The sequence below is a fragment of the Phascolarctos cinereus genome, unplaced genomic scaffold (genome assembly GCF_003287225.1).
Source record: "Phascolarctos cinereus isolate Bilbo 61053 unplaced genomic scaffold, phaCin_HiC Scaffold_4;HRSCAF=312, whole genome shotgun sequence".
NCBI classification, from domain to species: domain Eukaryota; kingdom Metazoa; phylum Chordata; class Mammalia; order Diprotodontia; family Phascolarctidae; genus Phascolarctos; species Phascolarctos cinereus.
The window spans coordinates 51,079,346-51,091,578 of NW_027555847.1; the positions used below are offsets into that span (position 1 = coordinate 51,079,346).

General features: G+C 40.4%; 1 protein-coding gene and 1 long non-coding RNA gene across 3 annotated transcripts in view; one reads left to right on the forward strand and one right to left on the reverse strand.

Annotated features, from left to right (window-relative positions):
- The window catches only part of LMCD1 (LIM and cysteine rich domains 1), an 82,919-nt gene extending 74,796 nt beyond the window's left edge, over window positions 1-8,123 (forward strand). For both annotated transcript variants that reach the window (XM_020973786.2, XM_020973785.2), the window contains 2 exons: window positions 5,441-5,656; window positions 7,481-8,123. In XM_020973786.2, coding sequence (XP_020829445.1) covers window positions 5,441-5,656; window positions 7,481-7,639 — 375 coding nt within the window. In that variant the 3' untranslated portion in view covers window positions 7,640-8,123. The remainder of the gene's footprint in view (window positions 1-5,440; window positions 5,657-7,480) is intronic.
- Window positions 1-12,233, reverse strand: part of LOC144456617 (uncharacterized) — a 222,022-nt gene that overhangs the window by 194,711 nt on the left and 15,078 nt on the right. The gene's annotated exons all lie outside the window — the stretch shown is intronic.

Sequence of the window (12,233 nt, forward strand, 5' to 3'; positions counted from 1 at the left end):
CCAGTAATAATGTGACTTTGCTCTCCATCTGACTTGCTGCTTTAACACTATTTATGATAATCAACTTGATTAAGTATTCCTAATCTTAGACTGTGGCACCACTACTCATTCCCATTTTTCAATAACAACAAAGCACTTCAAGATTTCAGAGTATGGAGAATGAATCTTGGATTGGAGTCCACAGACCCAGGTTCAAATCCTTACTTCTCTTCTTACTAGTTGTATGACTTTGAACAAATCACTTATCTCTCCAGCTTTCAGTTTAATAATTTTTAAGATGAAAAGATTAGACAAGATAATATCAGATGGCTCTTCAAAATCATAGATTTATGATTCTTTGTGATAAATGAGGGTTATAGTTATCACAGAAGGCTTCATGGAAGAGGCCAAATGAGCTTGAGATAGGGCTTAAAAGTTCAGATAAGATTTGGATAAGGAATGTGTAGGCGATTCAGGAGGAACAAGGAAACCAGAGGAAGAAAAGTGAGCATTAGTCATACATTTAGAACTGGAAGGAAACTTAAAAGCCGTTGAACCAAACTCTCTCATTTTACAAGTGAGGAAATTGAGACTGAAAAGGGTTAAATGACTTAGCAGAGGTCCCACAGCTAACAAGCATTTGAGGCAGGATTCAAATTTAGGCCTGCTTGCCTCCAAGCCCCATGCTCTCTCCACTGGCCATCGAGATGCATTATACATAAAACAGGAATGATAAGGTTTGACTACATTGCATGATGTCCCTTGGGGAGGATAGCAGTTTAACAGAGTAGCTGAATTGCCTCATGTCCTGACGGATAAAAACTGAATTGAAGGGAAAATATCAAAGGGAAAAATAATCCTCTGGCTGACTCACAATTAGGGGGTGAGGCCAGAAGAAAAAAAAACCTTGTCTTAGGGTGTTATGCTCTCCATTTCCCCATTTTTATTAGCTCATAATAAAATGTCATGATCCAGTCTCAGCTCCATGGCTGAGACCAAGAATTTGGGGTGCAGGAATTCTTCTGGGTCACCTAAGTCATTCATCTCTGAAATCTCATAAGCTTTCATAAGAAAGAGATACGGAAAACAGCTCATCAGCAAGAAAAGGAAATTAATTCCTGACATGTGCTGACAGACCTTATTATTTGGGACATCTTGTTTTCATAAAATGGCAATTAGGCTGTTTATTTTAAAGGCTACTGGAAGAAATGAATTCTGTGATTGAGATATTGTGAAGCCTTAGAGGCACTGAGATTCTAAAACCACTCTCAGGTGACTGAGAAAGTTGAAACCAGGAGCAGATAGAGCATCTGTGAGAATTAGCGTAGCCAGGTAAGTCAAGGTTATATAAGAAGAGATCAGAGAATGTCCTTCAGTGAAGAGGCAATGCTCCTAGTTCTAGTGAATCTCCACAGCACCTAGGACAGCTCTGGTATCCTAATGGTGAAGGAAAAGCATTGGATTCAGAGGTAGAAAACCTGGGTTCAAATCCCAGTTCTTTCATTTGTTGTCTGTGAGGTTGGACAAGTCTTTCTGGGTCGCAATTTCTTCATCTTAAAAACTGTGTTAAGGAATGGATTGGATTCCATGGCCATTAATTTTCTTCAGCTTTAGACCTCACCACTTTTACAGATAACCCATTGTAAACACCAGACCATTTGTTATTGTACAGGTTGCTTCCTGGAGATAATATGAGTCTCTTGAGGTCAAGGACTATTTGGTTTTTGTCTGAATCTCCAGAGCTTAGCACAGTGCTTAGCACATACCCATAGCATTTGGGTAACCTGGAACACTTACTCTTTTAGGCAAGACTGGGGAGGGAATGGAGTGATCTGGAAAGCTTTACCTAATGACTTGGCATGCTGGGAATTCACCCTGCCTCCTCTTTGGGACAAACTACAGGCTCCCTTCCAGTGGTCCTGAGCAGGGAAACAGTTTGGGATTAGATAGAGAACTTACTTTGCCGTAGCTCTTCTAAATAATCCACTTCTTTCCCACAGCTCTGATGTGCCTTCCCTTCTTTAACTGGTAATGCTGTCATATGCTAAGCCTGGCTTCTCCTGTACCATGGCACTCCTGATTTTCAGAATGTAATTGTGCATCAGAATATTTGTTCCAAGGCATGAGCCATTTCACAGACTAGCAGCATCTTAGAGTTGAAAACACCCTTCCATGGTCATCAGGTCCAAACTCCCACCCAGCAGAGAAATCCCCTGGACTGCAAATGGCCAGGCAGGCCTAATTATTTAAAAACACATCCTCCAGGCCTTCAAGGCCTCCAGACAATAGAAGGAAATTCAGAACCCTGACCTACCCTTCATAAGATACTTGTGTCCTTTGAACATACACTCCAGAGGGAAAAAATAAACTAATTCCTTTCCCATGGGAGTCATGACCTTGGAAATGGTAAAACTTTTAACATTTTCAGCCAGCCATGTAGAAAATGTATTTTATGTCCAAACAGCACTCACAACCAACCCCTGCCAACTATTTTTAGGATATCATGAAACTAATGAATTAATTTAATTATTACAGTTTTCCTAAGGACCTCTGGTTAGCTCCAGGCCATCTAGAGAAGTTTGCATACACAGCTGCATTAGGAAGTCACATTACATATGCATCACATTAGGAAGAAACATCTTTCTCTTGACCTTAAGGAAAAATGGAAGCCTCTGGATTGGAATTTTACAAGGGACAATGTTAAGGAAGTGAGAAGGAAGGGAATAAGCATTTTAATAGAAATTTTTATGTGTCAGGCACTGTGCTAAGCACCATACACATACATACATACACATATACATGTACAGATATGTGTGTGTGTGTGTATGTGTGTAAAATCTCACTTGATCCTCATAGCAATCTTGTGAGGTAGGTGCTGTTATTATCCCCATTTTGTTGCTGAGGAAACTGAGGCAAACAGAGGTTAAGTGACTTGCCCAGGGTCATATAGCAAATAAGACTCTGAAGTCATATTTGGGTTCAGTTCTTCCTGACTCCAGGTCCAGGGCTTTATCCACTATACTTGCTGGCTTGACTTGGAGTCAGGAAGACTTGGGTTCAAGTCCTGCCCCTAACATATACTAACTACATAACCCACAAGTCACTAAGCTCTCAGGGACCTAAGCAACTATCAATAATATAATTTACATATATATATATATATATATAATTTAATAAAATAAAAATCAATAATATAAGTTACTCAGATGGTGCCAACTTGCTTTTGGTAGAAGGAATTTGCTTACCAAGGAACTGCATACTCCAGTGAAATTAATCAGTCAACAAATATCACAAGTGAATTTCTAGGTTGGGTTTTATTACTGATAGGATGGACATTAATGCCACCTACTTCCCACAATGCAGCCTTGAAAATAAAATAAGATGAGACTGTAGATCTGCAAGTCAGTCAACAAGCATTTATTAGGCACGTACTATGTACCAGGCACTATGCTCAGCTTAGGGGATAAAAAGAATGGTTAAAAGCCAGTTTTATGTCCTCATGGAGTTCACATTCGAATTAAGGCATGCACATAACAATGTACATACAAGATATATATGGTGAAAATGAAGGGTCATCTTTGAGGGAAGGGAGCAGGGGTGGGGAATGAGGTCAGAAAGGTTTCCTGCCTTAGGTAGCATGTGAGCTAAGTCTGGAAGGAAACCATGAGGTGAGGTAAGGAGGTGGGAGATCAGTTCAAAGGTACAGGGGAAGGATGCTTAAGTGTCCTGTGCTCGGAACAACAAATAAGCCAATGTAGCTGGGTCTTAGGGTACCTGGAGAGGAGTAAAGCATAAGAAGACTGGAAAGAGGGCAGCTAGGTTGCCCAGTGGATAGAGCACTGGCCTTGGAGTCAGGAGGACCTGAGTTCAAATCCTCCTCAGACACTTGACATGTACTAGCTGTATGACCCTGGACAAGTCACTTAACCCCAATTGCCTCACAAAAACAAACAAAAAAGAACATCTTTCCAAGAAGACTGGAAAGGGAGGAAGGGGCCACATTATAAAGGGACTGGGATGCCAAAGGATCTTATATATGATCCTGGACATACTAGGGAACCACTGGAGTTTATTGAGTAGGGAGTGGTAGGTATAAAATAATCAGTTCTGTGCTTTAGGAAGATCACTTTGGCAGCTGAGTGAAGGATGGATTGGAGTATGGAGATAGACTCGATGCCAGCAGAGCAAGTAGAAGACTATTGCAATAGGCCTGGTGACAGGAGATAAGGATGTGCACAAGGGTGGTGGTTGTATGAATTGAGAGAAAGGGATATATATGAGAGATATTGGAAAGGTGTAATCAACAAGATTTACCAGATGGTTCAACAGGTGGGGTGAAGGGCAACTAAGGGTGGCTCTGTAATTGTGAGCCTGCCTATGATATATGTAACACATATTATATATATATATATATATATTCATATGTATAATATAATGAAGCAGCTAGAATAATGCCTTGTGTGTAGACAGAAGTTAAGTGTGGGATGAATGGAATTGTTTTCCTCCAATCTACATCCTGGTCCCACTTCAAGTTACATTTCAAGACCTACTACTTCTGAGAAGCCTTCCATGATTACTCTAGTCCATACAGCTCTTTCCCTTCTCTAGCATGGCATAGCAAATCACAGAATCTCAAGGCACAAGACCTCAGAAAATAGCTAGTCTACAGAGTACCAGATCAACAGTCCCCTTTACATAATTAGTGTGCCTGATCAAGAATCCCCTTTATATTATCCCCAACAAGTGATCAGCCAGACTTGACCAGGGAGTCTGAACAAGAAATGTCAAATGGGGCTGTCAAAACTCCCCAGTGTGGCAGAACCAAATTAAACTGTAATTGGGAAACGTTTCACAAAATAAATAAAAACACAACGCAACATAGTTAATGTTAATTTGTGGTTTTCTAAGAAAATATGTGGCCCACAGGAATCCCTTCCTATTTGAAAGTGACGCCACTGATCAGAACCATGATATTTAGCCCTTACATATATGCTGTCTCCTAGTGCTCCTTGCCTCATTCTTCCAAGCCTCATTTCCCCAACAGTACCTGTATTCATAATTTATCAAGGACAGAAAACATGTCCTTCTAGGTTTTTTGATTGTTTTTCTCTCAATAATTTCATTGCAGCAGGGAAATGTGGGTGAGAAAACTCCCTCTACCCATGAAGATAATCAGCTTCAGTAACATAGTAGTAGAGGGGTCCTTGGGCACCAGTAGGATAAGTGACCCATCCGGGTCATAGAGACAATATGTGTCAGTGGTGTGATATGAACCCAAGTTTCCTTGACTGGCACTCACTCTTCTATATCCTATCTCCTCTGGCATATTTTTAATCCTTCCCTTCTATCCCTCACAATGCCCAGCAAAAGCCCATGATAAATTGTTGCTGGTTTGCTTTTCAGGACGGTGACTGAATTGACTTATCCACTCACTGTGTCCCTTTTTGTGTTTTGCTTTCAGATCTGTGAGCACTGTAAGCAGGCCACCCCCTCAGACTGCCCCGTGGTGTATGCAGACAGAGCTGGCTATGATAGGCAGTGGCATCCCGCCTGCTTTGTGTGTGCCAAGTGCTCTGAACCTCTGGTTGACCTGATCTACTTCTGGAAAAATGGTGCTCCCCTGTGTGGGCGCCATTACTGCGAGAGTGTGCGGCCCCGTTGCAAGGGCTGTGATGAGGTAAAGATATCATTTCTTGCAGAGATAGTCCTTCCCTGTGGAGCTCATAGGTATCTAGGGAACTACCAAGTCACATATGGTCATAGAATGGACTCAGGGGCCATCTATTCCACAGACAAGGAAACCCGCAGAGGTTAAATGATTTGCCCAACACGATATTGGTAGAACACATCTGAGCTGGGATTTGAAACCAAGTCCTCTGATTACAGACACAGTATTCTTCCCATGGTATCAGCTTTGCTTTCCCTTATCTCCCAGAAATCTAGGTTTCAGGAACTTCCATCAAATGATTCCCCTCTCCACGGCTGAAGGTTATGTCATCGCCTCCCCATGTCTGTGACTGGGAATGCTGTAATTTTCCTGGGACTGTATGATTAAAAGGCCCTGCTTCTGTCTCTCATTGTCACCTTTTAATTCAATCGAGTTCAATTCAATTCAATAAGTATTTATTAGGTGCTTACTATATTCCAGGCACTATGCTGGGTACACAGAGACAAAAGCCTAATAGCCCCTGCCCTCAAGGAGCTTATATTCTAGTAGGACCACATGGGTAACAGCATACTCTGCCCTAAAGCCACCATTAGTAGTTGGGGGGAAAGGATACAAAGCAATTATAGGGCATATCAATCCATGGCCCTAAGTTCTTGGCCTTTGGTATGGAGAAACAATAATGTCTCTCAGTCCAATAGATGGTAGCTATGGTGAGGTGAACCACATGGTCAAGTAGTGGGAGTTTTTACATCCCAACTTTCTGGGAGAAATTATATCACTCCCAGAAGCAGGCAAGTCTCTAGTTATATGGAAAGGTTGCTGAAGTAGAAAATAACAGTATAACCTAGCAATGACAGCTATAAAGAGTTTTATACCCATCCAAATGTGGTCACATCAGCCATCTCATTCAGTCCTCACAACTAATCTATAATTTAGAATGGGTAGCATCATAAACCCCCATTTGACAGACAAGCAAACAGAGGCCCAGAGAGTTTTAAAGATTTAGCCAAGTTTAACATCAGTGCCAAGTATTTTGACTCCTAGTCAAGTATCCTTTCCTCTATTTCATGAGATCTCAATAAAACATGACCCCTTTTGACCTGACAGTTTTTTACTATTCCCTGTGGCTTTATTGTCCATACCAAAATGAGACATCCAAAATATTTAGTGCTGAGGTCATTTCCAAGGCTATGTAAGTATTCAGGAACATAGTGATAGGAGTTGAAATGGCCTACCCACATGATTCTGACCTACACGAACATCAACTCCCTTCCCTCCACTAGCCTCAAAGCAGAGGTTAAGATGATAACTGTCTCAGGGGACCCAAATATGTTCTTAATCAGTAACTAAGCCCTAGAAGGTCACTCACACCACCAACTTACTACAGTTGGATTTACTTCACCCAGAGAAAATGCCTTGGGATAAGAGGAGGGGTTAATCCATCAGACCCAGGGGAACATGAGGACTGAGAGCTGGCCTTTGATTTGAGTCCAAAGAATATCACAGGATTATCATGAAGTAGTAAGTTGACTCCAAGTAACCTCAGTCCCAAACTGAAGAATCTTTCACGTCTGCAGCTAGGAATTCTGCATTCCACATACACCAAATACCATGCTCACACATACAGAATGGATACAGAATTTCTCTCCTGAGTCTCTTATGGGTCAATTTAAAGATGGTTTTTTGTTTGTTTTTTAAATGGTCTGAGAGTCTAGGGTCTTGAGCTTATGGTATTGCCAGGTTACTGCCTTTCGTAAATCAGGGCGAGCTCTTTTTTTTTCCCTGCCCAAGGGTTGAAATGAGTCTTATGGTTCATTTTTTCTGTTCTGCCAGATTATATTCTCTGAGGACTACCAGCGAGTGGAAGATCTGGCCTGGCACCGAAAGCACTTCGTCTGCGAGGGCTGCGAGCAGCCACTAACTGGACGAGCTTACATCGTGACTAAGGGTCAGCTCTTGTGCCCCACCTGTAGCAAAACCCAGCGTTCTTAAAGGTTGTCCCCTTGGAGCCTGAGTGGAGGGAGATAGCCAGAATCCCTGCCATCTCACCCTGAGGCAGAAGAGAAGGGCCGTGCTGGAGCAAACAACTTTAAGCCATATTTCTCAGTGGGATATTTTTTTAAAGGAAAGATGCTTGTGGGTAGATAGTTTCAAAACCAAAAAAAAAGTTCTGTATTAACATAGGGAGGAAGGCTGTTTTCAGATGAAAGGAGGAGTATTGCATGGCACCACTGGTGTTTTATAGAAGGTGTTTCCCAGAATGGCAGTCTGAGAGGTCTGACCATAAAGGAACAGAATATGAGTGCTTTTTCATGAACACAGGAGCTCCTGAAACATCGAGGAGTTCGAGGGGGGTGGGGGGGATATTGGATTCCAATGATTTTTTTCAGCCTCCTTTTCAAATAAAAGTCAAATTTCAAAGTGAATTTTTTTGCATGATAAGCTCATTCTCAATAAAAGTTGTATTAAGTCAAAATCTTTCTCCTTATTTGTCTATTGCTTAAAAGATTCTGATTAATGATCATTGCATACAGTCACAGCAATATTGTTTTAAGAACAACTTTGAGCAACTAAGTCATTTTGACCATTATAAACACCCAAATTGACTACAAAGGACATGTGGTTGTTTTGTTGTTGTTTGGGGGGGGTTTTGTTGGGGTTTTTTTTTTGGTGAGGCAATTGGGGTTAAGTGACTTGCCCAGGATCACACAGCTAGTATCAAGTGTCTGGTCTGAGGCTAGATTTGAACTCAGGTCCTCCTGACTCTAGGCCTGGTGTTCTATTCACTGGGCCACCTAACTGTCCCTGCAAAGGACATGTGAAGAAAGATGCTGTCCATATCCAGAGAAAGAACTGATAAATAGAACTATGTATAGAATGATTTTACATATATATATATATATATATATATATATATATATATATATATATATATATATATGTGTGTGTGTGTGTGTGTGTGTATACACACACACACACATATACCTACATATTTATATGTATATGTATGTGTATATATTCTCACACACATACATATTGCATCTAATGGTAACCATCTGGGGGAGGGGGAGGAAAAAAGAATAAAAAAGAAAGTTACATGATAACTTTATTGTATATTGAAAAGAATAGCAAATCGTATATAACAGATTTGCTGTTTTGTGTGCAATCACCTTTTTTTTATTCTATTGTTATGGAGATGCTTGTTTTATTTCATAATTAAAAATAAATTAAATTAAATTTCTTTAAAAGGAAACCAAAAAACTTTCTACATCATTAAGGGAGCCTATGTAGGCAGATTACACAATCTACAGATATATATATGGTAAAAAGTCAATCCTTTTGCCTACAATGGTAAAGCTCTACTTAATCTGGGGGCTCGTAGCCCCTTCAATAGTTTAGGCAGCCAAAACACAGCCTCTCTACCCCTCTCTTTCCTCAGCATTTCTACTGACCCTGAATCATCATAAGATCTTACATTTATGATCCTAAGATCAAAAATGTTGACATAATATCATACATTTAGAGATCATAAAATATTTAGAGATGAAAGGGAGATTACAGGCCAACCTTCTCTCATTTTACATTTGAGGAAACTGAGGACCAGGAAGATTACAAGTCTTACCCAAGGTTCACATAGGCAATAAAAGGCATGTTACGCTTTGAAGGCCCTTGCCAAACCCAGTGCTCTTTCCACCTCGCCATACCACATCCTCATCGGTACTCAGTGGGTGAGACTCATTAGGACTCAAATTTGATCAATAACATGAAAATAAAATTCTTAGACATAAACACCAAGTGATACATATTGCCGTATATACAACCCTCTTCAAGGTCCTCCCTAAAGATACAAGCTTTACCATTTTCACTGTTCTTAAGAGGCCGTATTGGACAAATCCACTGGTGCTGGAAAGAGGAGATAGACATTATGTTTGTAGGATCACTGATTTCAGCCTGGAAGGGAGGTTAAAGGTCATCTGATCCAATCCTTTCGTTTCTACTGCTGTATTCTATGAAGCCCGGAGATTTGTAATAACTTGTCCAAAGACATGAAGGTATTAAGTGGAGGAGCCAGGATTTGAATCCAGTTTCTCTAACTCCAAAGCCAGCATCTTTCACACTGCTATTGCTCAAATAAAGTTCCCATGTTATCCTCTCCCCTGGGCTATGAATTTCCTCATCTTCAAATCATAAAAGCTATTGTAAATACCTCAGAGTCAGTTTCTGATGATACTTGAAAATAGGAGAACAGATAGAAAAGATTAATCTGCAAAAAGAAATTAAGCATTACTTCCTACTTGACCCTCCTTCAACCCCATACCAAACCTTTTACCAGAGCTGTGTAGGACCACAGAATGATGGCACTGGAAAACACCATAGAAATAATCTAACTCAGGGGTTCTGAATCTTTATTATGTCATTGACCTTTGGCAGTCTGGTTCATCTTCTAAAAATAATGTTTTTAAATGCATAAAATAAAATATATAAGATTACAGATGAAACAAACTACATTGAAATATGATTTCAAAAAAATTTTTTTTTAAGTTTATGGATTCTGGAGTAAGAATCTTTGATGGCCTGGCCCCTTCACTTTACAGAGGAGGAGCTGATATCCAGAGAAGTTATGACCCGTCCAAGTTCTCACAGATAATTAGTGTCAGGAAGAAGATTAAAAATCAGTTTACTTAACTATCAATTCAATGCTTTTTTACTACACACTTTCAGGAACAGTAAAAACCAACAGGTCTACATTTTACAAACCTTCACTCTAACCATCTCACTGTATTGTTGTTTTTGGAGGTCATGTCTGAGACCATATACAAGTGAGCAAAATGTTTTAATGAGGTGGCTCTTCCACTTTCCCCCAGGAAATGATTATCTGGCTAATGCCAAATTCCACATTGTCACATGCTAACAAGGATGCTGCGTTCTCCCTCTGGGAAGTGACAATGAGAGTGAAATGGCCCCCAAAAATGCAGGAAGAGAGAAGGAGATGAAGCCAAGGTCCCGATACCCCACATCTGCATTGTCATCTCCTAAAACATCAAAATTCAGCTGCATTGGAATTACAAACATGAGCTCAAGAGACTTTACCTTATTTAACCCTAACCCTAAGAAGCCAGGAAATGGGGATATAGGGCTGTCAGAAATGATTTTCAGAAGCTTTCCTTCTCTGTTTTCTTCTTTCCTACTGCAGTCAAGTTTTCAAATATTTCCAGTCACTTTCACCTAAACCCTAGGCTAGCCATGTTTGGTGGCTGTTCATTCATTCTTTCATCTATTGTAAATCAGACGGGGGGGGGGGAGAGAGAGAGAGAGAGAGAGAGAGAGAGAGAGAGAGAGAGAGAGAGAGAGAGAGAGACAGATAGAGACAGAGAAAGAAAGAGAAGAGACAGAGAGACAAACAGAAACAGAGATAGAGAAAGACAAAATATCAACATTGTTATTATTAGTTCCAGCCCTAAGAATAATGATATAAATGCTGCCTAGATGAAGCAACATTTGCCTCCATTATCACAGTCCTTGCTAAAAAATGTCCTGTATCCATCATCCAGGGACTATGTCTGGGTCTAATCCTAATACCCATTTCCTAGATACCTGACTGTTGGGCAGACCCTCTTTCTCCCTGGATTCTATATCTATTGCCTGTTCTGAGTTCCACTACCTGCCTCCCCATGAATCAATTCCCAGATTCTAGACCTAATATTACCTTTGACCTTTTTGTTGGTCTGTTTGCCAACTTCACCTTGCCTGCCTGGTTCTGACCCCATAGCCTCGCTCTGACCTTCAAGACCTAGGTGTGCTCTTACACCAGCCTCTCTTCTATCCCTGACTGTACCTTGATCACCACCCTCAGGGCCTTCACCTCTGTCTTGTCATAATAATAACTAACATTTATGTAGTGCTTCAAGTTTTCTAAAGTGCTTTTCAAATATTAGCTTATTTGATCTTCACAACAAGTTTGTGAGTTAGATGCTATTATTATCATCTCCTTTTACACATAAAGAAGCTGAGGCCAACAGGCGTTAAGTAACTTGCCCAGGGTTACACAGCTGATGAGTGTCTGAGAGTAGATTTGAACTCAGGTCATCCTGACTCCAGTCTGCCATTCTACCTGCCTCAGTCCACTACTCACTATATATTCTTGGCCCTAACACTCCTGACCACTGTGTCATTTACAACCTGTCTTAGATGTTTGCAAATTCTTGGTTATTCTCAATAGACTTCTTTGCCACATCTCCATCAAAAACCAGAAAGAAGTCTCATGAAAATGAGTGCATCATATTGGTTGTATTTGCTAAAATGTTTTTTTTCTATTTTTGTCCAGGATATATCCAGGCACAATGCTTATATGAAATTAAAATATATCAATAAAATTTTTAAGAGAGCAGAAATGATAGGGACGTTTCTATACTTGGTAAGAGGCTAGAATAAGTGATCTTGAAGTCAGTCACTCAGTCGCCAAACATTTATTAAGCACTTACTGTATGCCATGCCTTACAGTAAGCATTGATAATACAAAAAAAAGGCAAAAAGAGTGTCCCTCAGGGAGCAGACATTCCAGTGGGAAAGATAACATATGTGGTGA